This window comes from Apteryx rowi, unplaced genomic scaffold (assembly GCF_003343035.1).
Source record: "Apteryx rowi isolate R43461 unplaced genomic scaffold, aptRow1 scaffold_66, whole genome shotgun sequence".
In the NCBI taxonomy this organism is placed as follows: domain Eukaryota; kingdom Metazoa; phylum Chordata; class Aves; order Apterygiformes; family Apterygidae; genus Apteryx; species Apteryx rowi.
This window is the reverse complement of record NW_020450938.1, coordinates 622,800-648,603: the sequence shown is the minus strand read 5'-3', so window position 1 is coordinate 648,603 and position 25,804 is coordinate 622,800. Positions and strand designations below refer to the sequence as shown.

The following is a 25,804-nucleotide window of genomic DNA, read 5'->3' as shown; positions in this document are numbered from 1 at the left end:
TCATAGAAAGAGAAAGTTTTTAGCTAATAATGTTTCAAAACCTAAGAAAGTACTGATTCCTTTGTGATTTAGAGAGTAAAATAAAGTTTTCCTTCAAATTTAGAAACAAACATCTTCATTCTAATCTTTTTTCTTTAAAATATATCTTAGATCTATATTTTTTGTATTAAAGTTCATGTCTTCTGATAATGCCAGTACCAAATGAAGTCATTACTTAGGCATTATTCAGTATGTAGCAAGTATATGGAGGTAAAGATGCGTTAACATCAACGAAGCTAACAGCTTTCCCTGAGGTGAAACAAAGATACAAGCCAATTATTGCCAGTGCAAGAACAATGACTCCAGAAGAAAAAACTCGTGAAAAAATATCCAAGAAAGCAAAATGTCACTTTCTGCAGCACAAAATCTCCATATGCAGTCAAGCAAAACCAGCCTACATCTGATTTTTGATAGTGCTTCACATAAAGAGAAGCTGGATCTGCAGCAGACAGACAGCAAAGAACAGCTACAGAACTTATATGGTATAATGATAATTTATAGCCTCATGGAATCATTTTGCAAGAGTTATGTTCTACTTCAAGTTCAGAGCAGCCCTTCTATAAAAATCATCTTTTAAGGTTCTTGAAAGTAATTTATATCACAGCTTTTTCAGATTACTTAAGAAAAGTGTGCTATTGATCTAAAAGAGCATTGCTATTCTTTGGGCATAATTTTGTTAAGCTGCTATGTTCCAAATACTATAGCAGTGTTATATCATTTTTCATAGATACCTCATAACAGGTAAGAGAAGGGAATAAATAATTTTGATCTCTTTTGGCTAACTGTATTTTTTATAAATACTGAACTTCTAAAACAATGAGTACTGTTAAATATATTTCAGCTATATAGAGTCCCTTTGGACAAAATTACTGCTTTTGTTCCAGTACTGCCTAAGTAACAAAAATATGTTAATAAGACCTCAAAGCACTGTTTCTGGCTGCAGTTTATGTGACTTGCGCAATAAATTTGCTGAAATTAGTTGGTGATATATGAAGAAAAACATTTGTAAAAGTTTACGAACTTGCTATTGCACCAAAGACCTTATTACCCTGCCCACAAGGCATATTTTCATCAGTTTCTCCCCGCAAAGGAAAATATGAGTAATATTATCTTCATTAGTGGCCACAATGCAGAACATGTCAGCCATTTCAAAGATTACAGGTTTGGGTTTTTTTAATGATCCGGAGTAAAACAGAAGTTTACAAGCTGAGGACTTGATTTTGCTGTGAACACTGTTAGACATAACACTTCAGCATGAGAAATACTTGTTGTGAGGATAACATGAAGTTTTGTTATTTAACAAAAAAATCAAAACTCAAAGCACACCAAATGGCAATGAATTTGCAAACCAGGCACATTCTGATAATAACAGAAGTGATGTCTGTCAGCTAAAAAGGCACTACTAATGCATGATACTGTCTCTTTTCTCCTCGCAATTTGGCCTTTGCAGAGGGTTTGTGTGGAAGAATGGTTAAGCGAGAGAGGGCATGATCTGATTGGGATGAGCAATCCCGTTCTCAGGGTAAGGGAAGGAATGTAGGCCAAGGCAAGCGCTCCTTGCAGCGGCCTTGAGCACTACAAAAGAAGGTATTCACAAACCTGGTAAACAAGTCTGGACGGAACTAGGTTCCATAAAAGTCGACGGACCCCTCCGCGTGGACAGCAACCGTGCACCAATCATATATCTGCTGTAGGCGCGTGGACAGAAGCTGTAAGCCAATCATATAGCTATCGCTAGCACATGCTTATTGCTTGTCTATATATACTCTGTAAAAACTTGAATAAAGGGAGAACGACCATACTCATATTGAGACTCATCGTTACTCCGGGCCCATCCCCCCACTCCGACAGGTTTGATTCCAAATAAGAAAAATATCTTGGATTTGCCGCAGTAAATATTATGCTATTCCTCATGTTTGAAAACTACAGTCTAGGAAAAGCCAAATTCAGTGGTTTCATCAACACAACTGCTTTTGTTAAAGAAATTAAATTTCTTATGTTGTAGAATTTGTAGAGTGATGAACTTAATTTGAACCACAACATAGCTTTCCACAACTGGCTGCTATAGACTTGAAAAGTCCTTTAACATTGCAGTCTGTGAGACATGACTTTCTCATACAGAAATGTCATACAAAATGGTAGATGTTAATTTAAAGAATGGCAGTATCCTTTTGGTTCAAGGATAACAGTAATTAAAAGAACAAGATGATATTTTACTCTGTAAAATAAAATGACAAGCTTCTTAATAGTATTTTTTTAAAATAGTGCATGTCACAAGTATCAATAGCATTAGTATCAGGTGTTTTGTAACTTTTCCATTGATGCTGCTTTTTTCCATGGCTTCTTCTAAAAAATACAATGAAAATCTGTGAAAAATCACAGTTTTCAGAACTCAGCTTTCAGAATCTTTAGAATCTTTAGAATCTTTAGAATCTTTAGAAATAATGTTCTCAAATAATTGTAAATACTTTCTTTTTATATTTGGTAAGGTCTACTTATAAACAGCAGTCATTTTGCATTATAAACTTCACAGTAAATCAGTCCTGCTATATGATTTTTTTATAAGTCATAACATTTACTGTTATTTGCAATACTACAGATTGTTTTGTAGAAATTTAGAACTCATTTTTTTAAAAAGGTTCATTCATAATGTTATATATTTAGCACATGTGTACACTTTTCTAGACATGGTTTTCTCTACAGGAGTAGTCCCTTTCATTTCAAATAATTATTCTTCAGAAGTCTGGAACTGCAACTCAAATGCATTATTGACGAATCCCATTACCAAATTTTTGGCTAATCATCTATTACAATGTATTACTGTAATATACATTATCATTGCAATATATTGCCTTTATTATTTATATTTAACTATTGTATTAGACACAATGCATATTGCAATATACATTGTGATAGATTACTATCATTTATAACTGAGGAAACTGAGAAACATGGAAAACCGGAAGGCAGTTTAAGTCTAGAACAAAATTAACCAATCAGAGAAATAACTTCTACATCCTGAAAGAAAAGAATCGCCATTTCTTTTCAAGGTGACATAAGTGGAATCTTTCCATTAATATGCCATTATAGGTTAAACTCATAATTATATACTATTCTTTAAAAATGTAATTTATAAATTTACCTGAAAAAACAGCTCGCGTATCAGTAAGGTTGGAATCAAATACCAGCACAGATTTGTCAGCCAGGCCGCAAGCCAGCAGCTCTCCATCCCCTGTAAGGAGATTGTCTAATGATTTACGTTTGAAAGCAAAAAGGATCTAATATGTTGTTTCTTTAAATCATAAGAGTCACATATGTCACTACAACAAAACACACATGAGATATTCATTTCACTTGTTTAACACATTCTTTGTATGAATACCACAAACAACTTGTGTTTCAGAACTTTGTAGGAATCTGTACACAGTACTTTTTTTTGCTATCTGGACATATTCTCACAACAGTTATTCAACACAAGGCAGAAATTCAGTTTTTACAAAAAGCTCCTGAAAAAATTAAGTGCAGAAATATTCAGCAGCCATATTAATCTACTTCCTGGCTTTCATTCATTTCTCTGTATCTTCATGTTAAAATTATATTGCATTTTCATATACATCAGAATAAAAAGCACATATTAAGTATTCTGGATTACTTCGTAAAGAAGATAAATTTCTTGTCAGCTTCTTAAAGTAATCCTAAGAACTATCCAAGTGCAGTCAGATTATTCATTTGTATTGGTAATTAGCAGGGGTACACACTGACCAGATAGTTCCTAAATGTTTACCTAATTGAATTGCTTTGAGAAATTTAATTGTTCACTCAAATAATTTCCCTGAAAAAATATGAGAATAATATAAGAGCAAATAAATAAACAAACCAATGGGAAAATGGAAGAGTAGGGCAGAGAGAAAGAAGATAAAAGGGACAGAAAGGAAAGAAATGAAAGTTCAGAATTCAGATCAATGCTATTAGGTCCACTGTGAAAAGTAATTTTTGAAAGAGGTATCTCAAGCACCCCTTTCATAAAGCTCCTGAGCATCTGTGCAAAGGGAGAGGGAATATAAGGCATGCTTAACCCTTTATTCACCAAAGATACTCACTGCTATCCACTACCCAAGTACCATCCACCTTCCAGTTTCAGAATACTGTATTCCACATAACAACACGTTTTTTCCAAATAAATGAATTATGACTATATAAACAGATAAGAGAACTATATTTCTGATCTCTCAGACCCATCTATTAAAAGTGAATTTAAAAAAGTTATACACAGAATGAGGTAGAAGTGTATGTTAAAAAGAAGCATTCCAAAATCTTCTTTTACATTATCAATTACTAAATACATCAGTATAGTAGAATGGTAAAGAACTGCCTTATAAAAATATTTTTGATTTTATCTGACAAGCAGTATTTCAGTTGATTTTTTTTCCAAATACTAGTACTTGCACATACTAAACAATGCTTTTGAATTTCTTCACAAAAATAAGAGAACTAGCCCAGGACAAAATACTCAAAAAAATATATGCCCCACGAACTCAAAGGTATGGAATCTTTGAACTAAAGAGTAGTGCTCTTCTTCAGATTTTTCCCCATTCCCTAAGGTTTTGAGAATATGTATCAATTCAGCAGGAGACCTGATTGGTATGCATATCAGGTAAGTGACCACACACATAATTAATAGTACATAAACCTTCTTGTGCATAGAGAGTGTGAGAAAATCACTTTGCTTATAATTTGGGAGGCTTGTTTAATGGAAAATCATCTTAAACGCTTAGGGAAACTCTGTTTTCTAATAGAGAGCAACAAGTCATACATCACAACATCTCCACTACTTCAACAGGATGTTTATTAAATCCAAGAGCATTTACTCCGTAGTACGACTTTACAACCTCATTTACTTAAGCTTTTTATTTAATTTTCTTTCTACTATGTTTAAAGATGCACATAAATATTATTCTGATTCATAGTTTACAAAGACCACTTGACAATGTTTATTTTCAAGTTGTAAATTTACAACAGAAGTTACAATGTRAAGCTAGGAACCATCTGGCAACACATACTACAACAATAACAACACCTCTTTATAAGCTTGCAACAATATGATCTTTTACTTCAAGAAAACAAACTCTGCATTTTTTTTTAACTTCATTTTGCTAAACTGGGGCTGTTCAAATCTCTGGAGAGACAGTATGAGAGAAAGAGATGTCCCTTCCTCAGGATAACTAAGAGAAAATTTATGCTTAAAATGTATTATCAAAACTACAGTGTTGCTTTTTTGTTAAAAAGAATCTTTACTTTTAAGGTCACACAACATTCCTAGAAATAAGCTTTCAGTAACTGATTTCTTTCATGAACATTAAAAAAAAATTCTTCCAGGTCTATAGGGAAAATTTATGGCTAGAAAATGTTTTGGAAAAGCTTCTGACTGCATCTAAGTTGATTTTATTTCTTGAAAGCTACTCTTGTCCTCAAAATACTTATAAAGATTCACATTTTTAAACACTTTGAAAATATCATGTTATGCAGAGTGTATGTTGACATAAGTAAGTATACACTTGGTAATCCATTTGACTGTTAATCTGAATCTGTTTCTGTATGATAATATTCATACGGATTAAGAATGATCAAACTTCGGGCATGACTCACTTCTCCAAAATATTTAAGAAAAAAATCCTTCTCTGGACTATATTCAAAAGTTCATTTTTATAGTTTTAATATATAAAGACTGAATAATCTTTATATGAGAAATAGCAATATTCTGATTCTTTTGAAACAGAACTTCAGCTTTTATTAACCATGATGACACTAAGTAAATTTTTTAGAAAATAAACTTTCTTTGTGAAAGAAGCTGTTAGACTATTAATTTTCAAGATGTGGTGGAAAAATCTTAGAATGAGTCAAAAAGAAAGAGAGATGTAAAATCAGAGAAGAATTAGAACCCTTTTGCATATGAGTTGAAAAATGCAGGTTGAAAAATTATGATCAGGCGGTAGGTGTAGATGGTATTGCCAGAGAGTTTTGTGGGAATTTACCTAGTAAATCTATGGCCTAATTAAATCCTCTCATATGATTTTTTTTCTTTCTGTACACTGAGACAACAATACATCTTATAAAGCCTATACATACCGGAATACTGAATGCAACAAATTGGAGTTGGTTTATAAGCAACAGATATTTCTTTCTCATATTTGGTTGGAGGAGAACTTTCCAATGGATATTCGTTATTTTTGCTTCAAAGAAGGAAAAAGGAGAAAAAGAAAGGAAAAGTAGTAAGAGATGTAAAAACAGTATATTTTTATTTCAGTTATGAAATAAATGTTGTTTGGGAAGTTATTCTAAATAGTTTTATATAAGTTTTCCTTGAAAACTTATGCTAAATCCAAGATAAGGGGCAAAATTAATTAAAAACTGTCATACTTAAATTACACCTATCACCGTTACAAATTCAAGAAATAATGAATTAACATAGATTTTTACAGAAAGCCAAACATCTTAAGTTGCTTACCTATCTAATAAAAGTACTTAAAGAATACAAAGTCTACCTTGTTGTGACAATAAACAATATGAAAAATATCTCCTCATGTAAAACTAAGAATTACACTGATTATCTATCTAACAAGATACTAACAAAAATAGTACTTAAGTGCTTAACCCACCACAATACAGTGCAAACCATTCTTGAAATCATCTGCAGCGTTCTTCTAAGTGCTTGCCAATATGTCCAAGATAGTTCTTGCACAAAAACTTAGCTCTATGTTATTTAATGTTTTAGAAACAGTTTTTAAAAAAAGAAAAATGATGGCATTAATCATTCTTTATTTTTATGCTTGCACTACATAGAACAAAGACTCTATATAGTACTCAAGAGAAAAAATGGGCATAATACACTCTTTTAACATACCTTACCAATTAACATGAAAGTACCAACTCTTAAAAATCATTAGTTCTTTGGGTCTACAGTGATAATGAGTCCACTGGTGAAACGATACCATTATGTACACCCTGTTTAAATCCATTATCTACAGTAAGGTTGCATTAGCTACATGATTTTACATGTTTTTAGGGGTGAATTGGAGACATGATCTTAAATCACTAAGCCTTTCTGTGCCTATTCAGTAATTCTTGTGACTAGAATTGCATGTTAAGTACATTTTGGGAATATGCCTCCAACCATATTTAGCATTTAATGCTTCTAAAAATTAAACAGATCTCTAACAAAAATTCAAGAAAATTAAGGTGTATATTTTCTGGTATACATAAGAGTTAATCAGCTTTAATCGACAGTTTGATAATTTGAATCACTTGCTGCAGTTATTTTATAGCAAATTTACATGGTCTTTTATTTCCAGTGATACTCCTAAGTAAAAGTTGCAATAAGAGAAGCAACTACTAATCATATTTAATGTAAGGCTGTATTTATCCTCATTTTAATTTTTTCTCCTTTACTGCAGCTGCTGGATTACCTACCATTTACAACTGGTCTTCCACTTTGATACCTCATTATTTTTCTTCAGGTTAGTAACTGGAGAAAACATGGTCATTCTACAAAAAAAGAACATAGATTCTCCTGTGTAAAACCTTAAATGCTGCATGAGAGGAGTATTTTATTTCAAACAAAGAACAATCCTACTTCCTTCTTATTATTTATGCTTACTATTAATGTCAGCAGGTAAGATAATGTACACATTTAATGATGACAAGAAAACTTTCTAATGATCTAACTTTCCAGTTTGCATCTAAGTTCTGCTGTCTGTGAGCCACTTGCTGGATAATGCATTTTGCAGGTCAAAATCCCTTCGTATAAAGTACTCAGATACTTACTTCTGAAAACTGAAGAAACAAGAAGAATTTCATCCTATGTAGGAGACAGAATGCCTAATATAAATTTTGAAATAAGGCTGAAACAACTGAAATTGGAAAGTAAGTTTTGAGCTAACAAAATACAAAGCCAGCAATTGCAGCACAAGTTCTTCATGTAGCAGTACCAATTTACAAGAAGAATCATTATCATGAGCACTAAGCAAATGGACTAATGATGTCATAACAGGCTTTTCTTTTCCCTAGACAATCTTTCCTATATTTAAATGGAATTATCATAGCTTTCTCAGTCACATTCACTGAAAAATGGAGTCCAGCCTCTCTGACAACTGCTCTTGACAGATATAGTTCTAAATATCTCAGCACTGGCAGCACAACACATACCAAAAATGGAGACATTTCTTAGCATGGTCTCTGCATGAGCTTGTGCTGTATGGAGGCCACTTGTAGAGCGAAAGACATTCCATCTCGAAGATCTCACGTCAGATTTTTACACCACCTACTTTCCATTGCAACAGCCTTTGCCTAAACATCGACATTTTCATGGATCTCTCAGCTAGTAATAAACTCAGGACCAACCTTCCAAAGGGTTTGATCTTGTCAATATAAAAGGAGAAAAATATCTTGATAGTGGAGGTATAAAGATGGCTTTGTCTTTACAGGTATGAAGCCTGGTGAAAACACAGAGGTGATTTTATTGTTAAGGTGAAGTGTGAGACCATGTTAAAAAGGAATCTGGGATGTTCCAAAGGGAACACTGTGCAGGGGGATTAATGAATGGATTGAAACTATCCCATTCTCCTGGCAGACACAATCACAACCAGAAAGTACCTTCATCCAACAAGTAAAACAACAAGCAGGACACAGCAGAGGAGAGTGGAAGTTCATAAGAGCCCTTAAATGAGACTCAGTTTCCATTGTAACTTTGATCTTTTGTTGGTGGGAACATTTTAGTCATGTTCTCAAGGAAAGTTTAACTGGTGGGTTTGAAAAAACAATGGAACTCTCTACCACAGAGTAAGGGGTGAGGTGAACAGACCTTTGTTGACCTAAGGGAGTTCAGTGCTCATGTGCATCTTATCTCACCCAAGGCTTTTAGGATTAGAGGAACTTGAGAGAAGACTCAAATGAGTCTGTCTGTTCTCAGAATTAGAAACACATCCAACACATTTAGGGATCATGTGCCCCAGGGACAAAGGGTCCATCACTTCAAAATGATTAAATCTATTTTGAGGTGTCCCAGTTTCAAAAGGTTGTTCTCAGAATATAAAACCACAACTCCCACCAGCAGTCTGAAAATGTAAATGTAAGCAACCCTTTCATCAGATCACTTTAAAGGTACGCAGGAAGCGTATTACTGGCAGGTAAGAACTGGTTCTTGATGTCTCAGTTCCAACACCCACCTGCATCAAAAGTAAGGATAAGTTCTCATACAACAGCTTGCACCATTCTATTTATGATGTAATAAATATAGTAAACAAGGATGTAATAAATATAATACACAAGGATGGTATTGTCTATCACAATCTCTACCAAAAATGAAATGCCTCGTCTGGGAACCACCTTTAGCTCTGAGACACTGACAAAAAGTTTCCATTCCTCTGAGGACCATTGGCACCACTCTGCTCATTTCATCTGAATGAGCTCTCCATCCCAAGAGAAACTTTTGCAAGCTGTCAAGGAACACAGGTAAAGTTACAGAAAGCTTTCAAAGAAGCGATCCAAAGTTCCTAAAAACAAAACAGAAGGTTCCTTAAAGGTAAGACCACACCAATCACCAATAAAGAGAGGTTATACAGCTGAGACTATTGTAACATGCCTCAACTCAGTCACTGTATGAGAGGAAATAAAAGGCATACTTCTATCTGCACTAATCTGAGTATGCTCTGTATGAATAGAACAAGGGAAAAAGTTAATTGGGTTCAAGTGACATAGTTCTTGGGCATAGGCACAGTGTAAATGTACATAGGAATTTTCATTCCAAGACAGAAGTAACAGAAAACTGATACTGATCAGAAGCTAYAGAAATTTTATTTTCCAACAGATTTTTAACAGATCTTGTTTCATAACATATCTATTTTTCATGGGTCATTAATTTAGAAGTGGCAACACTGCATGGCTCTATTATGTGATAAGAAAGGAAATACTGCACGGTACTATAACACATCAATAAAACAGATAAATTAGTACTGTATCTACTCACTGTGGTGCTGTTGAATAACCTGATGACTTAACTTTCCTACGGAAAATCAATGGCTGGTCTTCCACTGTGCTTTTCACTCCTGTAGCAAAATAATTTAATTTTCATTACAGTGTTTTCTTAACATTATATTTTTGCAAATTATGATAAAATACTTATTTTAAACTAGTACAATAGTTGCTGTCTCCTAATGTTACAAAAGGCACTAAAGCCCAACTACTCTAAAACAATGGTTAATGAGAAGAGAAAAGAAATATGAACTGTTGTTTTGCATAGCAACTATCTAGGGGGMAAATCATGAAGCATATAAAAAATTCTGATTAAAAGTAACAAGTTTAGATATTAGGTCTACATGTTCTGTGGCACTCATTAAAAACAATGATATTATCTCTTCAGTCCAACCTCAGAAATAAATCTTGCAGGGAATATTTGGTGTAAGATGGTTAATTGCCATCTCTCTGGAACAATTTTATTAGAGCAAACCTTAAACTTCCTTTCCTTTGCTCATCTTGCACCAAGCAAGTGTTTGGTGACACATCATCATAAAATTTCTTTATATAATCCGTAACCAGTCTAAGCACGCATACCACACAGCTACAGGTCAGCACAGAAAGTAAGACACTGGAAAGTAAGAAAGTACCTCACATTATGTGATCTTTGATAAATTTGCTTAATGAGCCCAAATGCTTAAAAACATAAGGCAGGTATGGATTTCTTTGCACAAAAAAAAGAAAATTAAAGGAGGTTATGCCAAAACTGCCTACTCTAGATTTACTTAGGACTTCAGCTTAGGATGTAACAAATCTCACATTGAAAATGCATCGGTAAGTAGACAAGAGTCGCTGTGGCTTTTTTCCGAGTACTTGAAAATCTCTCGCTTATACTTTTCCTTAACTCTGAGCAACTCTAAGTGAAATTCAAAAAGACGGTTGTCAGGTAGCAGGTTATCTCACTGACAATCAGTCTTCAGGTACCATGCTGAAAGTCAAATTCCCTAATTATCTTTCTTTCATCGCAAAATTAAGTTAGTAAGAAAATCTCATCATATACTTTGTGATGGTCCCATTTGTATGACACATAGGACAGGGCAACATGCTGTTTATTGCTGATATTCTACAAAAAATCCAATTAAGTTGTCAAAATTAAGGAGTGAACATGTCCTGAATCACTCTGTTAATTGTCACGGACTATATGGATACGACTCTTAAGGTCAAAGACCATAATTCTAGATCTAACTCTGTATGGAGGGAGGGATCCCTCTCCCAAGAATATCAATGAATAGGAACATCTGCAAACTTTGAATTAACAAGAATATTGCTCTGAGGAACGTTTTTCATCATTAATTCATGAGTGTGTTTTATAGTTGCCTATTTTATGCTTAGACTTTACGTGCATCAGGTATAATGTATTCACACATTATATTTTCTGTGGAACATATATAATGACCATTAACAAACCGGCTGACAGGTACACAAAAATGTTTGGGTTTTATGTGGCTTGAGAAGTCATTAATAATGGCTGCACCCACAATGCTGTACTGAGAAGCCTGGAGGGCAGCCTCCAGCCCAAAACTAAATACAAACACTTCAATCAATAGAAACACCCTAAGTAAATCAATGGGGTAAGGGGGAAATCTTGTTGATATTCCCAGAGAAAAGCCTCAGATTTGTTGGGAGTGATCTCTTGGGCACAATGCTGTGGATGGAATCACCAGAAACTCCCAGCTACCTTTCTCTACGTGTAGCAATGAAATGAGGCAGGAAAGGGTCCTTCTTGAGAAGCTCCCAGCATCACTTGCCATAAGAGACCATAGGACTTCTTTGCAGTGCCTAACCTATCTGAGTGTTAGATGGCAACAGGGGTAGTACGAATATCAGTGCTGGGTGCCAGAAGCAGCCTGGAATTCTAGCAGATACAGTGTAGATGCATCCTGAGAACATCATAAAACATCTGGACCCTAAAAATATAACCTTTGACATTCTAACAGGTCCAATAAGTATAATCAATATAACCAAAATAGATTACTTCTACGTGTCTACAGCTGTCAGTCATTTTATATGTTTTCTAAAAGCATAGTTTTAAAGTATCACCTTTTTACAAAGGCGGTTATGAAAAAAATTATTTTATAGATACTTTCTGGACTTTTCTTTACTATTGCTAGACAAAGAAGCTACATGTGCTCTACAGCAACTGAAAGTTGGCCAGTTTCTTTATACATACATACATACATACATACATATTTATAATAGCGAGAAGTTGAGGCAAAACCTCCTACATTTACAGGTATAGACAAAAGACTATTGAGAACAATAAAACTACCCTAAACACATAAGCAAAGTTAAGAAAGGAAAGACAAGTGATACAGAAGAATATATTACATACTATGAAGAAAGAAAAATGAAAATTAGTGAATGACTTAAGAAAAACATAAATGTTCTACATTCCTTAACTCTTTCAAAGGCCATAAAAAGTTCTCAGAGGACTGTTTTTAAAAGAAACAAAAACACTGTATCACCATCATTTTCACTATAAATATGTATTTAGGATACAAAATGTTTCCTAATAAAGTATAAAAATAAAAAACATAATGCAACACGTAATTTGATTCAGTAATCAGTATCTTGATTAGAGGTGGCATGAGCCAGTTGTGAGTCAGTTACTGTTATTAAAAATATATATTTATTAATTCATTTAATGATTGGTTTACACTTACTGAGTGTTTTACTAGTAGGTTCCTTCACTTTTTTTTTAAAACCTTTGCACAGTGGAGATTTTGGCAACAAAGAACACCTAAGTATAAAATGAAGCACAAAAATCAATCACTGCAATGGACAAAAGCTTCAGACTAGGAATAGTTGTCATAACTTCTTTTCTAGTTATTTGTGTGCATGCATGCACGGGTGCGTGTGTGCACGTGTGTGTCTGCATGACATCAACGAGCCTTTCATGAGTATGAACGAGGCACAGTGAACTAGTTCATCAGCTCAGATACCCAGAGGCACAGACAATCCTCTGCTCAGACAAGAGTCACTGATCATTGTATTTACAGGTTAAAATCCTGTTTTTCTGAATTTTGACCGGCGATTACATTATGAACAGTGAAATCTTCAATTTGCTGTAGATTTTGTCAGTGACCTCAAGATTTCTCCCAGTCAATGCAGCTAAAATATTTTTCAGTGACAATAAAACAAATAATAGAATAACAGCATGTCAACAAATAGAACTGTACAAAACCATCCGATGTATTTCAGTGTCAGGAAGACAAATACATAATCCCACTCTTTGAAGAAAAAAACATTCAAAATTATTTTGTACCTGGCAATAACTGATAGAGTCTTCTCCTTTCCACATATGAGAAAACCATTCTGCTGAGATCTCACCAAAGCAGCAAGGTTAACCTCCAACACTGCAATCATATCTTTAAACATTGAGGACAGCAAGCATAAAACCTGCAGCAATTATACCACAAGATAACACTCCTCTCACTTAAAAATTAAGTTCTAACAGCAAAGCATTTGGACAATGAAATCATTTTGTATCATTTATAGAAATTACTGAAAAATATCAAAATATCCATGGGTTTAGTCCTGCAGAGCATTAAACAGTAAAAAGTGGATAATGCTGTCCTCCAAACATATGCTTATGCTTTTTAAGTACATTTCTTAATGGGCTGGCATACCTAACATTCACAGAAATTCCAACACCATCTACAATGGAGATATTTTTGCAGTAAGAGTTGTGAGAAAAGAGGCAGACTGGGACAAAGGTTGAAAGACACGTTCAGAACTGAATTACATGAGTGAATAAGCAGTAGCCTTCTTTAAAACAATATTGCCACTTTAAATATGGAGACGGCCTAGACTTGGCTCAGTTCTGTGAAAAAATATGACAGCAGAAATGGAGTACACCAGCAAGAAAGCCTTTCCTTTCCTTGAAACCTCCTTGGTGACTTTCCATAGAAATTTTCTCACAACTCAAACAGCTTTCACAGATTTCTTGAAAGGATCCAGAAGCAGTTCATCCTGATCCTTGCTTAATAAACAAGGTATAGCAATGTTTATACCATTTTTTCCCTAAAAGAGTGACTCTGCTCCCACACTGGTTGTTCCCAGCATTCCAAATGCGATTAAAAACAATTCATCTTTTTGTTGGCAGTCACTTCTGATAATAGATAAATTGTGAGGCCTTTAAAACTATGCATTTATTAAAACTAGCAGATTCCATAAAGTAGAATCAACCCTCTACAGAAAAACTTTTGTGTAATTCACATGAAGCAAAACAAATGTGCATGTTACTCTGTAAACAAAATGCATAAGAATTAATGCTTATTGAAAATAATTTAAAATTTAAACATTCATTAAATCAATATATAAAGTGCATACTCACCTTTCCATTAACTGCCTTCCTTGTTAAGGCACACGATCCAGCAAATCGAATTCTGAGGCCACTGTAATCTTTACCAAAAAGAGTATATGCTGTAAAAGTGTATTTACATTGAAAAAGAGCTACCGCTAAACCAGAAAAAATCTTCTTGCACTAATTTGACACCGCTATAATTCCACTGTCTTCAATGCATATCCTTCTAGTTTAACCTCCATTGTAAAGCAAGATGAGAATAACAACCCTTGTACTTAATATTCATAAGTTACAAAATCAGATAAAAATTAATTACCAGCCAGTACAGAAACCTAGAGCTGGCACATCTTCTGAGACAAGTTAGCAATGCCAGAAAAACATGAAAATATGAACTAGAAAAAACAGTTTAAAAGAGAAAAACTTTTATTTCTACTGTATTCTTCTATTTAACAAACTAATTCTTATACTATTCATATCAGATAGCAAAGAACAGCAATCACATTATGGTGTAGTCAGATATTTTATGATCATACCTTTGTAACATAAAACAGCTTCTAATTCAAAGTTTGCCGAATTAATTATTAACAAACCAGTAGAGCTTCCTATCCAAAAATAGCTAGTATTTAGGGCAGGAAATCTATTAAAAAAAAAAAGGAAAGAAAAAGTATTTGAGTATGATAAATAATCTTTCCTAGCAACTGTTTTATTTAAATATCTGTTATCCAATTCCAATAGCACAACAATAACAAACCAAACCAAAAAGGTTTTTAAATGTATAGCAAGAATTTTTAAATGTGTAATTCAAAGTAAAGAGTGTCACTCAAAACCTTGTAAAGTTTTGAAATCTAAGAACAGAGCATAATTCTTGATTTTATATAATTGCTCATGACAATTCTAAAACAGCAGAGAAAATACTTTAAAAACTACTGTGGTTTATAGCAATTGGGAGATACAGTAAAAGCACTACATACACAAAGTGTAACTTCAAACAGAGAGGCAAATCCATATATATTCTTACTTTCACCATCTCTAATATGAACACACAAAAAACAACCGAACTTAAGCTATTTTTGGACATAGTGATGACACAGGACAAGAACCAGCATAAACTAAGGGAAAAAAACAATATAAAAAGCCAGGCAAATGGGGAATGTCTGTATGAGTCTATGCATAGTGGTAGTAATACTGCAATTATGTAATGAAATCCAGTGTTCACAAACACCACAGTTAGTCCAAATGGTTACAATTTCAGTCACCACCCTCAAGGAAAAAAATTATTAAGATGATTATAACAAAATAAATATCGTCTTTCTCAAAAAATAAAAATGTTTTGATGCCACAGTAAATACAAACTGGTATCAATATTCAAATAATTTTTCCAATGAAAAATGAGTGGACTTATCAGTTTGACTTGCAAAGTGAGACGACAAGAGTTGAAGTAAGGATATGGAAAAATATAAAGATGAAGCTTGGTATGAAAAGAGTCACCACAGTGGTTTAATACTTTCTTTTTTTAAACAGAAACAATCAAATACTTTAAAAAGCAGACTGGAAAAAACAGCTTTACTTCTGGTTTGTAATACTTTTAAGTACTCTGTACAGTTTTATTTGTGGTTTGCACTGCTTTCATGTGTGGCAACCAGAGACTGATTTAATTTGTGACTTCTTCAAATTGCCTATAAAGTTAGAAATGACACTATCAGGTCATTCTGAACAGTGATATCAAGTTACATACACAGGAAGCTGGTCACATGCTCACTTTACAGTAATAAAATGCCATTCACTTTGGTGGAATTACTCAATTTATAAAACCTTAGAGAAGAATGAGACCCATAATATGTTGCATATTAGTAATCTATAAGAAAATACATTAACTATTGTTTTTGTTGTTGCATTTCATTGCAGGCCGGAAAAGAAGTAAAGAGTGAGGGGGACTGGTCAGCTGTTCAGACAAATCTGGACTTCCTGCTAAAACCAGCATGTGGTAATTTAAAAGCTGAACTGAAGATTGTACCTCCAAATAAAAAACTCTGAAGTCAAAAGTTTATGAAACTGGATTAATAGAAAGAATTTAAAAGGCCATGGTAGTTTATAAGCAGAACAAGACATCCAAGTGTGAAACAACAGCTAAAAGAGTAACAGTCCTTAGATGTACAATACCAGGCAGTATCATGTAGTTACAGAAAAGTGATGCTATCTATTCAAAAAATTATTACACTTAATCCATTGCTGTGTTCATTCCAGGCAACCATATCCAAAAAGGACATTTAAAAAAATGAAACTGAGTTTCAGAAAAAGTTCAAAAGACAATGTTAAAAATTTATCTGAGCTACAGAAAACAGGCCTTATACAAAGCTCAAATGCTTTATTTTATCCAAAATTAAGTCTAGAGATAAATTGTGCATAAGCTATAAGTAGCTATACAAGGAGGTAACTTGGTAGTAGCTGGCTCTAGACTACAGAGTCTCTACTTCAGAGTAGAAAATATACTAATAGCCAACAACTGTATATCAAAAAAAGAGAGGAATTTAGACTAGAAGTAAGATGGGAGGTCTTATTTTTTATTTTTAAACTGATCATACCTGATCAACTGATATCAAGAGATACTAATAAATGGATATTCCAATGCTATTTTACAAAATTACTTTTCAGACTAGAAACCAGTTTTAACTTTCTATTAGTTTGTGTATATTATCTCTCTAAGAGTAGCTCACAAAAACTTGCAGAACACTGAACACATTTCTCTGATTCTCCTGTTGCATTTTGAGAAAATAGTAAGTTGCAATGAAAATAATCTAAGAACCAATAGGAACTGCTAAGGATAGATTCCAGCCAAAGAGCTGGTGGTATTTTAGAGGACTTACAAGTTTTCTTCTTTATGGAAACATACTAAATGGTCACAGTGTTCAATTGTGAGGACAGGCAATGTTGTTTCCACTGTTTCTTCTGGTCTCATACTGTTTGTTTTACACAGCTCAGAAGTACTTTGCCCCTCATCTAAGAAAGACAATCAACAATATGAGTTATCAAAATTTAATGAAATAAGGGAAACAAGATTTAAGAGAAGTAATATAGTAAAGTAGTTTGAAGGAAGATCACACTCAAGACGTCTGCTTCAAAAGATGGTGATATGCTAAGAGCCAGCACTCTTGAAATACTTTCTCATTATTTTGTTCTTTTTAGTACTGTCTTCTTTCAAATATCTAAAGATAAAATCCAGAGAGCCTAGCTAGACACTCAAAAGGATTTGGCAGAATTTAGGTGTTCATACACAAAAATGGCTCAGAAAGGCATATTCATATAAGCCCTAAATTTCACTGAGTACCTTTCTGTTTAGCCTGAAAAATCCCTTGATTCCAAAGTTATAACATAATCCAAAAACAAGATGGAAAGGTATCTCATCTTTATGTTCCCAAGAAATTTCTAATCCATTACGCATGCCCAGTTCACATCTAGGAAGTACTGCTAGCACTGAATTCAGCATTAGACATAGACACCATGTCACTCTTTTAAACATCCAAAGATTAAAGTGGCAGCCATATCTTAATTAATAACCAGAAATGTAGCAGACTTTCTCTTTATCCTATTGAAACTGGGCAACTGTGCAGCTAAAAATACAGCAGTCATGAGGCCAGAAAAAAAGAGCAGGAAAGGGAAACGAGATCTTCTCTTCTCTAAAGAAAGTAAGTTCCCTCTTGTATGCCTTTAAGAGGACCTGGATGCAAAGCAACTAACAAAAACAAGAGAATCCTCGAAGTTTCAAAGGTAACTAAGAAATGTGCATTCCACGTAGACAATGGATGAATTTTGGGGGACAGATTCTGTTCTCACTGAATTCTTGGGCAATGACTTCAATAAAGACCATAAACTTAATAGCTGACATCATCCAACGTTTTATAAGCGCATGCATAGGCTGAGATGTTCTTAAAGACACACATGCATAATTCTTCCCAGATATGCCAATTTCCACATCAGCTTTATATCAGCTTCAGTAAGAATTCCATGGCACAGCCTGAGATTTGAATTCTTTTGTCACTTACAATAAATTCTCATGGTATGAAAAGCACACATTCAGTAACCTGTATCAACTAAAATATACCATAAACAGCATTCTAGAAACACTGTCCTACCTAATTCTTGACCAGAGTTCCCCAATTTATTATAGAATTTCTCTTGTTCTTTCTTTAAGTTGATACGTGTCACACAACGGTAATTATGATCACTGATTAAACTGAAGATCCAAAGCTGAAAGAAAGAGACAAAAGCAATTACAATAACCTTTCGACACTAAACATACAGCTTACATACAATGTAAATCTAAACTCAAGGTCCAATATTAAAAACTCTTAATGTAACTAAGGAATTTATATATCTAGAATCTCACATTGGACCACAAATTGAATCATATGTACTTATATTTTAAGAGTATCAAAGGATAATTTCACCACTGGCAAAAGAAGCTACTATCAATTTGAACTGCGTGTCTAATTTTCACATTTGTGTCTTTGAAAAGAATTCCTCATAGACTATTTCCTACAATGTAAAATCCCAGGCAACCTGCATGCAAATGCTTACTGAGTCATATACATTCATCTATACCTTTCTTTTTTTAGGCATTATTATAGTTAAATTTTTAATTTTCTTCACAATCCACTAAACTGTAACACTGAAGGAAAATACTCTTTAAATACTATAGGAAAATCTCATTTAGATATTCCTAAAGTTAAAATTAAAGAGGAGCTGAAATACATATTCACATTTATCATAGATTGCTAAGATTTCCAGCATGGTGAAATCATAATCTTTCCCATTTATTGTTATGTGTTTCATTCCTTGACCAAAACAGGAGAACCCTATTTTTACATTTCTTCTTTTAAAACACATATATTTATAGCCTCTCAGTGTACACATATATCTTATCCAGTTACTGACTGTGGTCTTAAAAACTTTCCTGGTTTTCAAAAAAATGTTTCCAATTTGTAATAGAGGATGTGTTCTGCACCATATATGATTAATACTCAAAGTAGTGAATCATGCTTACTAAAATAATCTTTGTAACAGTTCCAAATATGTATGAAAATTGTGAAGCTTTTTGATAGATACATTAATAATACTTGACTGTTTTACTATAGCGACTAAAAGTTTCCTTGGTAATTCTTACCTGTCCATCAGCACATCCAGTGATAATCTGTTTATTTTCTTCATCAATTAGCAGACTTAGCAAAGGAAAAGCTGCTTCAAGAAAGATGCAATTATTTTCAGAGTAGACACAAATCACATATTTTATTAAAACACATGATTCCAAATTGTGACTTCCAGAAGGAAAGAAAAACCTGACTGCAATTCTCACTGTTGCCTAGTACTTTGGGTGTTTTGGGCCCAAAGGCTAAGGGCCTTCCACTTGCAGTTCTGTAGCCTGCCTTTCACCCAAGTTGCCATGGCAGTGGTTTTCCGAGCTGCTATGGCAGTATTTTTCCCATTATTCCCATGCTGTTGTGCTCATGCCTTGGCCAATACTGCTGTTACAGCAGGTTCTCATGGGAGGCGATGACCATGGGCATAAGACTTCCCCCTTCTTCCCCTCCTTTTCTATCATGTAGTTGTAGCTTTTAGTTATATTAGAGGATCCAATAATATGCATGCACAAAGCTTAACAATCAGTCACCATGCAGCTCTTGCCTCAGCTAAAGCAGGCTCCAACCAACACTAACAGCATCATTAGCAGGAACAATCAGTGCGGATTTTGAGTGGATCCTGAAGAAAACTATAGAGTTATTGTAGAAAAAGTGTTATGGGAGGGGGCGTCCCTGATACTCTGGGAAGGATGATAGCTTGGAGCCCCATGTCACTTCTCTTCCCAGCTGGCCACTGGGCAGAGTTCTGCCTCTGCCTCTCCCTCCTCCTCTTTCCCTCCTCAACTCTTCTTCTTTTCTTGCCTTTCCACAAAAGTAACTTTCACTGTTAGAGTCAATGTACGCCATCATCTACAGAGCTGCTAATAAATCTATTTATGTTACACTTATGTTTTGTCCTTCCATGTCATATAAAAAACTTGAAAGAAAACAAGCACACAATGCTCAGACGGTGGAACTGTAGCTACAAAAAGAGCTCCTATCTGCATATCTCAATAAAAGTGAACAGTTAAATGCATACCCTGTACCAAAAGAAGAGCTATTTATGAAAGCACATTAAAACTGTCTACACAAATATACATTTTAAAGGATAATATATTCATTACTGGCTTCAAGTTTGATAACTTTGACACTGATGCCTTTTAGTGGCTAACAGAATTATTTTGACTAGATGAACAAAACACTTTTATAATAAATTTTATTTTATTGTTTAGAGAGAGATTTTTTTCTATGAAAAAGTATAGAAAGAAAAGAAAATTTACCTGTTAATACTGCTGACTGATGTATTAACAGGCCAGTAGAATAGTCCCAAACCTTTAGGAAAAAAGTATGTAAAGATAGACACTTACTTAGATCTTTAAGAAAAATACAAACTTCAAAGGCCATCAAGTGGTGAAGACACAGAAATGCAGCCATTAAAAGTGACCCAGTATTGTATGGATTTTTTCAGCAGTTTTTTTTTAAATTAGGACTTTGTTTAATTTATAGGCGAAACCCACCTGGTATTGATACACACAGTAGTTAGAAATACTTCTTATCATCTTTGCTTAGGTTGATCTCTTAGTGACTTAAGCTAAATCAATGTAAAGACATTTAAACTGGTTCTAGATTTCACACAGGGAGCTTGCATGACTTCACAATTTTCATACTGGGCCCAGGAATAAGAGGTCCTTATTAGTAATTATGATACTTATTTTGATCTACAGATYCACGCATCCATCAACTTTCATTATTAACATAACTGTTTCTAAGTGATGTATTCTGTGCTTAATAGTTGATTAAAAAAGCTAATAAAAACAATTCTTTTCCTCTCATGCTGCCACTTCTATAAGCCTTCTACTCCACAACTTCTTCCACTACATATATCATAGCTATCCAGCATGGGCTGAAAGAATGACAGCCAGATAGTCCCTTCTCTCAGAACATGGTTGTGAGTCTCTGTATAGCTCCCAAGCTTTTCCCTGGGTTCATATTTCATTTGCTTCTGAATGTGAAAATCTTTCTTCAGAACAGCTGTTTCCTAAGATTTTATTTTTCAAATTTATCTGAAGATATTCTTACCCCTGCTTCACTTCTTTTAGCCTAGTAAAAGGGCTGGGGCAGCATAAGGAGTTTTTAGAGGCTACGTGTCTGGCAATCACAGCAGGCAGCTAACATGGCTACAGTCAGCTAGCAGCCAGCTAGCATGACTACAGCATGGCTTTACCCCTAACCTGCAGAATAAGGCAGGGCAAAGAAAACATGAAGACTCACTTACTACATTATTTGACTGACTCGTATATTATTTTCATTTGATTGTCATTTTATTTCCACTTTTTACCTAGCTAAAAAAACTTATTCATTAGCATTTTATGTAATTCATCAGGTCTTCATCAAACTAATAACAAAAAACATAAGGACCTTTTCCTTCAGTCATTTTTACCTTGATTTAACTTCTGTGATCAACAAAAACCAAATAACATAAACAATCAATCAGAAAGTCAGAATTATTAATACTTCATAGAATTCCAATTCAATCTTTTCATTTTTTTGTCCAACACCAAGAAAAAAATCAAAATAACATTTTTCCCAGAACAAAGACTTCCATAAAAATTGTATTTAAAAAAATATATTTAATTTTGATATAGCAAACTTGAATTTTACTTTAGCTTGTAGAACCAAATGTTGTACTGCAGTATCACATGGAAGACACACCTTGGTTCACTCGCTCTTTTTTTCCTATTCTATTAAGAAAAACTCTATTTCCAACTCTATTAAGAACAATCTCCTAATCTCTATAGTCAAAGATCCATTTGCTTAACCTCCAGTAAATATTTAAAGAGAAAAAACAGACCTTTAATTCAAGAATTCAATAAATTATATTTTTTAAAACTGCACCTTTACAATTTCCTTGCCTTAAAGCTTCTGTCTTCAGAAACTGATATAAGCATACTTTTCTCCCATGTGCAAAACTCAGCAGCAGTCACCGGAGCTAGGTGGCCCTCCAATTCAGCTAGTACAGCGTCATTCTGTTATTTGAAGGGTCAAAATAAAAACAGATCAGATTTCAAGCTAAAAATGACCATTAGGTCATCTTTTTAATAATTGATAAATATTGTTAAAAATAAATTCACATTTGAGTTCATCATATTCATTCAATAACATTTTCTGAAGCCAGCTGCAGCCCTGAATATCATTCTGCTGGCAAAAACACTACACATATTACATTTAATTCTTCAGATTGAACGATGTAGGAGAAATTTTTCAGATGTCCTCACAGTGTTCTCTACTTATAAGTTACTGAGATATTCTGCACTTCAATTTTCTTAATCTAGTCTTTTATCTGATATATGTTACATTATCAAGTATTTGCTCAAATTCATTTTCATCTATATGAGAAGATGAATGCTTTTGCTTAATTATTCTCACATTTCTGTATCATGATTTTATCTGAAAGTGAACATGTTAAAGATATACTAGCACTGTGACTACAAAGGACAATATCTCACCTTTGCACTTAGCACGTAAATCCGCTTTCCAGCACATACTGCCACTTGTTGATCATCTGGACTAAATCTTACATGAAGCACCATTCCCAAAAGAGTTCCTATAACAATTCCTTGAGATGTTAACCCTGCAGCAATTTTTATGTTATTATTACTCAACAAAATATTACTTTAGGCACTTTAAAAGCTTTCAAACGAAAAGCGAATTTACAAATTTAGTTCCTGAATGACTATTACAGCAGCTCTTCAACTGCTAAAGATACACTGATCTCTTAATTTAAAACAAACTTATCCTTGTTGCCTCACATGTTAATGATTTCTTTTCATCTTCAGATTTACCATAGTTAATTTTCATTACGATGTATTTTCCAGAGAATCTTTTGAATAAATTTATCCAAATTTTCCAGAAAGAATTTTGAGTAATCCAACACTAGCTTTAAGAGTTACCCATTTTTTACCCCTTCCATAGCACAGAACTTAAATACAGCACTGTCAAAACAGAATACATTACATGCTTTGTCATATTGGGGGAAATTGGAAAGATACAAAGTTTAAGCCTATAAGTTATTCATTACATGCATTCAAAAATCAAGCAATCACCTTATCCCTCTTCTTACAGACAAGATCTAAGTCATGATGAGAGGCAAAAGTAAAGAAGTTGTGTGCAAGGACTAAATCTTCAAATCTGGAATTTGATGCTAAACTATAGCTTCAGGAATCTAAGACTAAACCTCTGGTGTTGTGTGATCTTCAGAAACTTTGGCTGGCTAACCACACAGGTATCCCAGTTTCAGACATCATTGTATTAAAACTCCACATGACAATAGATGTCTATACCTTACTTTTATTTTTGTTTCCCACAAAATCATAGCCCCATTTCATGCATATTCCCCTGAATCATTCTTTGATTCTCTATGTTATATTTATGTGGATTAAAATGTAATGATGACATCTATTATAAAAGCACTTAAAATGTTTACATTTCTTTACAACATCAATTTTCATAATATGTAGGTTTGCAAATTTAACATGGATAGAGGACAAAAGGCAACAGCTACACATTAAATCATAGGCAAATTTCTAACTACAGCTAATGAAGGGAAAGTTTTTAATAGTGATGGACAATATCATGTGACTCTTTCACAATATTGACACCAAAGGAGGACCATAACACCTTTCAATTATCATGCCATTACAATATCTTTTGGACAGGGTGTCATTGGGACCCTAGTGACTCATGACTTCAGGGGCCTTGCTCCCTTTGTTTCTCTTTCATTACTCCCCTGCTTTCCAGTCAATTTAAGCTTGCAGAGGAGCTAGAACTTAACTCCGTGGTTGAGGCTCCAACACAAGATGACATTCAAGATACTAGAACTTCTACCTTGAGTTATGCCATCATAGCTATCTTTCCCTTATGCATTCTTCTCCCAGATCACAGACTCCCACACACACATGGCAACAGCATTTGAAGACAGATGCAGAAGGAGAGCAGGACCAGTCCATGCAGGATGGAACACATTAGTACTACAGCTCTACTGCTACTCCAGCAAAGTTAACTTTTAGTCATTTTGTCATTGTGTGCTTAGAAGTGTAGTGCTGGTATGATAAAAAAAAAAGGTCTCTTTTATTCCATAGTGTAGAAATTAACTGCCTTTGCAGTGCTTCTCTGAGTTTGCCCTGAAGCTGCTAGTACTTGCCTATCATCCTACAGCAGAGTCGCTGCTCCCTATGAGCTTTCTTCCCGATGGACCAGGTTCCCAAAACGACCTAAGGCCTTGACTTAAGCTCCGCGCCCCACAAGCATGTCCCCACCACGACCCCGGCAGTCAGCACCCTGGCCAGCTCCGCGCGGAGGCGCCCGGCGGCACCCACCCGCCCCCGGGCGGCGCGGCCGCGGGGCGCTGCGCACCGCCCGCCGGACACCCGCCTGCGCGGAGCCCTGAACCCGGGGAGGCTGCTACATCGGCTGCGCCAGCGGCCTGAGGCAGCTCGGCAATGCCGGGGCGCCAGACAGGGAAAGCGCTCCCTACCGCTGCCAGGACCGCCGAGTCTAAACGCTACTCGTGCATACTGCTGAGAGGTAGCAACTTTTTTTGACAGCACTCTACCTTGCAGCACGTCCCTTGCGCACTCATCGAGGTTCCACACTATCACATATTCGCAGGAAGCAGAGCAGACAAGAAGCGGGCTGACTTTGCTTCCGAATGACAGAGCAGAAATCGCGTGTTGGTGTCCCAACAAACGTAATGGCTGGCAAATGTACACAGAGAAGAGTTAAATGAGTCATTTCAAGCTAAGATTATGCACAATGCAAAACTACAGAGGGATCACGTATGTGTAATTAACAAAAGGAACTACTGTTCTGAACTGTTCCAAACTGACCTTTCTTTATTGCTTCAAAACCACYGTATCATCTACAATATACTTACCGACATCAGAATAGAGAAGCTCAAAACAAATGCTAGCATCTTCCAACCCTAAAAATGAAACCTGACATTCCTATGCTACATTCCAATATTTTGTCCAAGTCTTCCCTTTTTAGTGTTCTTCTAAAATAATAGTCCATGAAGAGATATGCTCTAGCTCACCTGAGCAGCACCCGCGGTATTCCAGACGCACAGCTCCTTTTCATTCAGAGGGAAAGCACAATAATGCTGGGTACACGCCAGCTGGACAAGAGACTCGGACAGTTTGGATTTAAACAGATGCTTTTCCCAGACGACGTCGGGACTACCGCCGTCCCCGGAAGGACGAGGCGCCTCGCGATTTGCCAT

General features: G+C 34.9%; 1 protein-coding gene across 1 annotated transcript in view; it reads right to left on the bottom strand.

Moving 5' to 3' along the window:
• WDR27 (WD repeat domain 27) overlaps positions 1–25,804 on the bottom strand; it is an 83,757-nt gene extending 57,953 nt beyond the window's left edge. The window contains exons 1-16 of the mRNA XM_026085092.1: positions 25,619–25,804; positions 25,139–25,280; positions 23,034–23,158; positions 22,440–22,553; positions 20,808–20,859; positions 19,575–19,648; positions 18,544–18,658; positions 17,278–17,410; positions 14,947–15,050; positions 14,444–14,511; positions 13,373–13,506; positions 12,771–12,847; positions 10,061–10,139; positions 7,507–7,581; positions 6,166–6,269; positions 3,182–3,271 (exon numbers count right to left, since the gene is read on the bottom strand). Coding sequence (XP_025940877.1) covers positions 3,182–3,271; positions 6,166–6,269; positions 7,507–7,581; positions 10,061–10,139; positions 12,771–12,847; positions 13,373–13,506; positions 14,444–14,511; positions 14,947–15,050; positions 17,278–17,410; positions 18,544–18,658; positions 19,575–19,648; positions 20,808–20,859; positions 22,440–22,553; positions 23,034–23,158; positions 25,139–25,280; positions 25,619–25,804 — 1,672 coding nt within the window. The remainder of the gene's footprint in view (positions 1–3,181; positions 3,272–6,165; positions 6,270–7,506; positions 7,582–10,060; positions 10,140–12,770; positions 12,848–13,372; positions 13,507–14,443; positions 14,512–14,946; positions 15,051–17,277; positions 17,411–18,543; positions 18,659–19,574; positions 19,649–20,807; positions 20,860–22,439; positions 22,554–23,033; positions 23,159–25,138; positions 25,281–25,618) is intronic.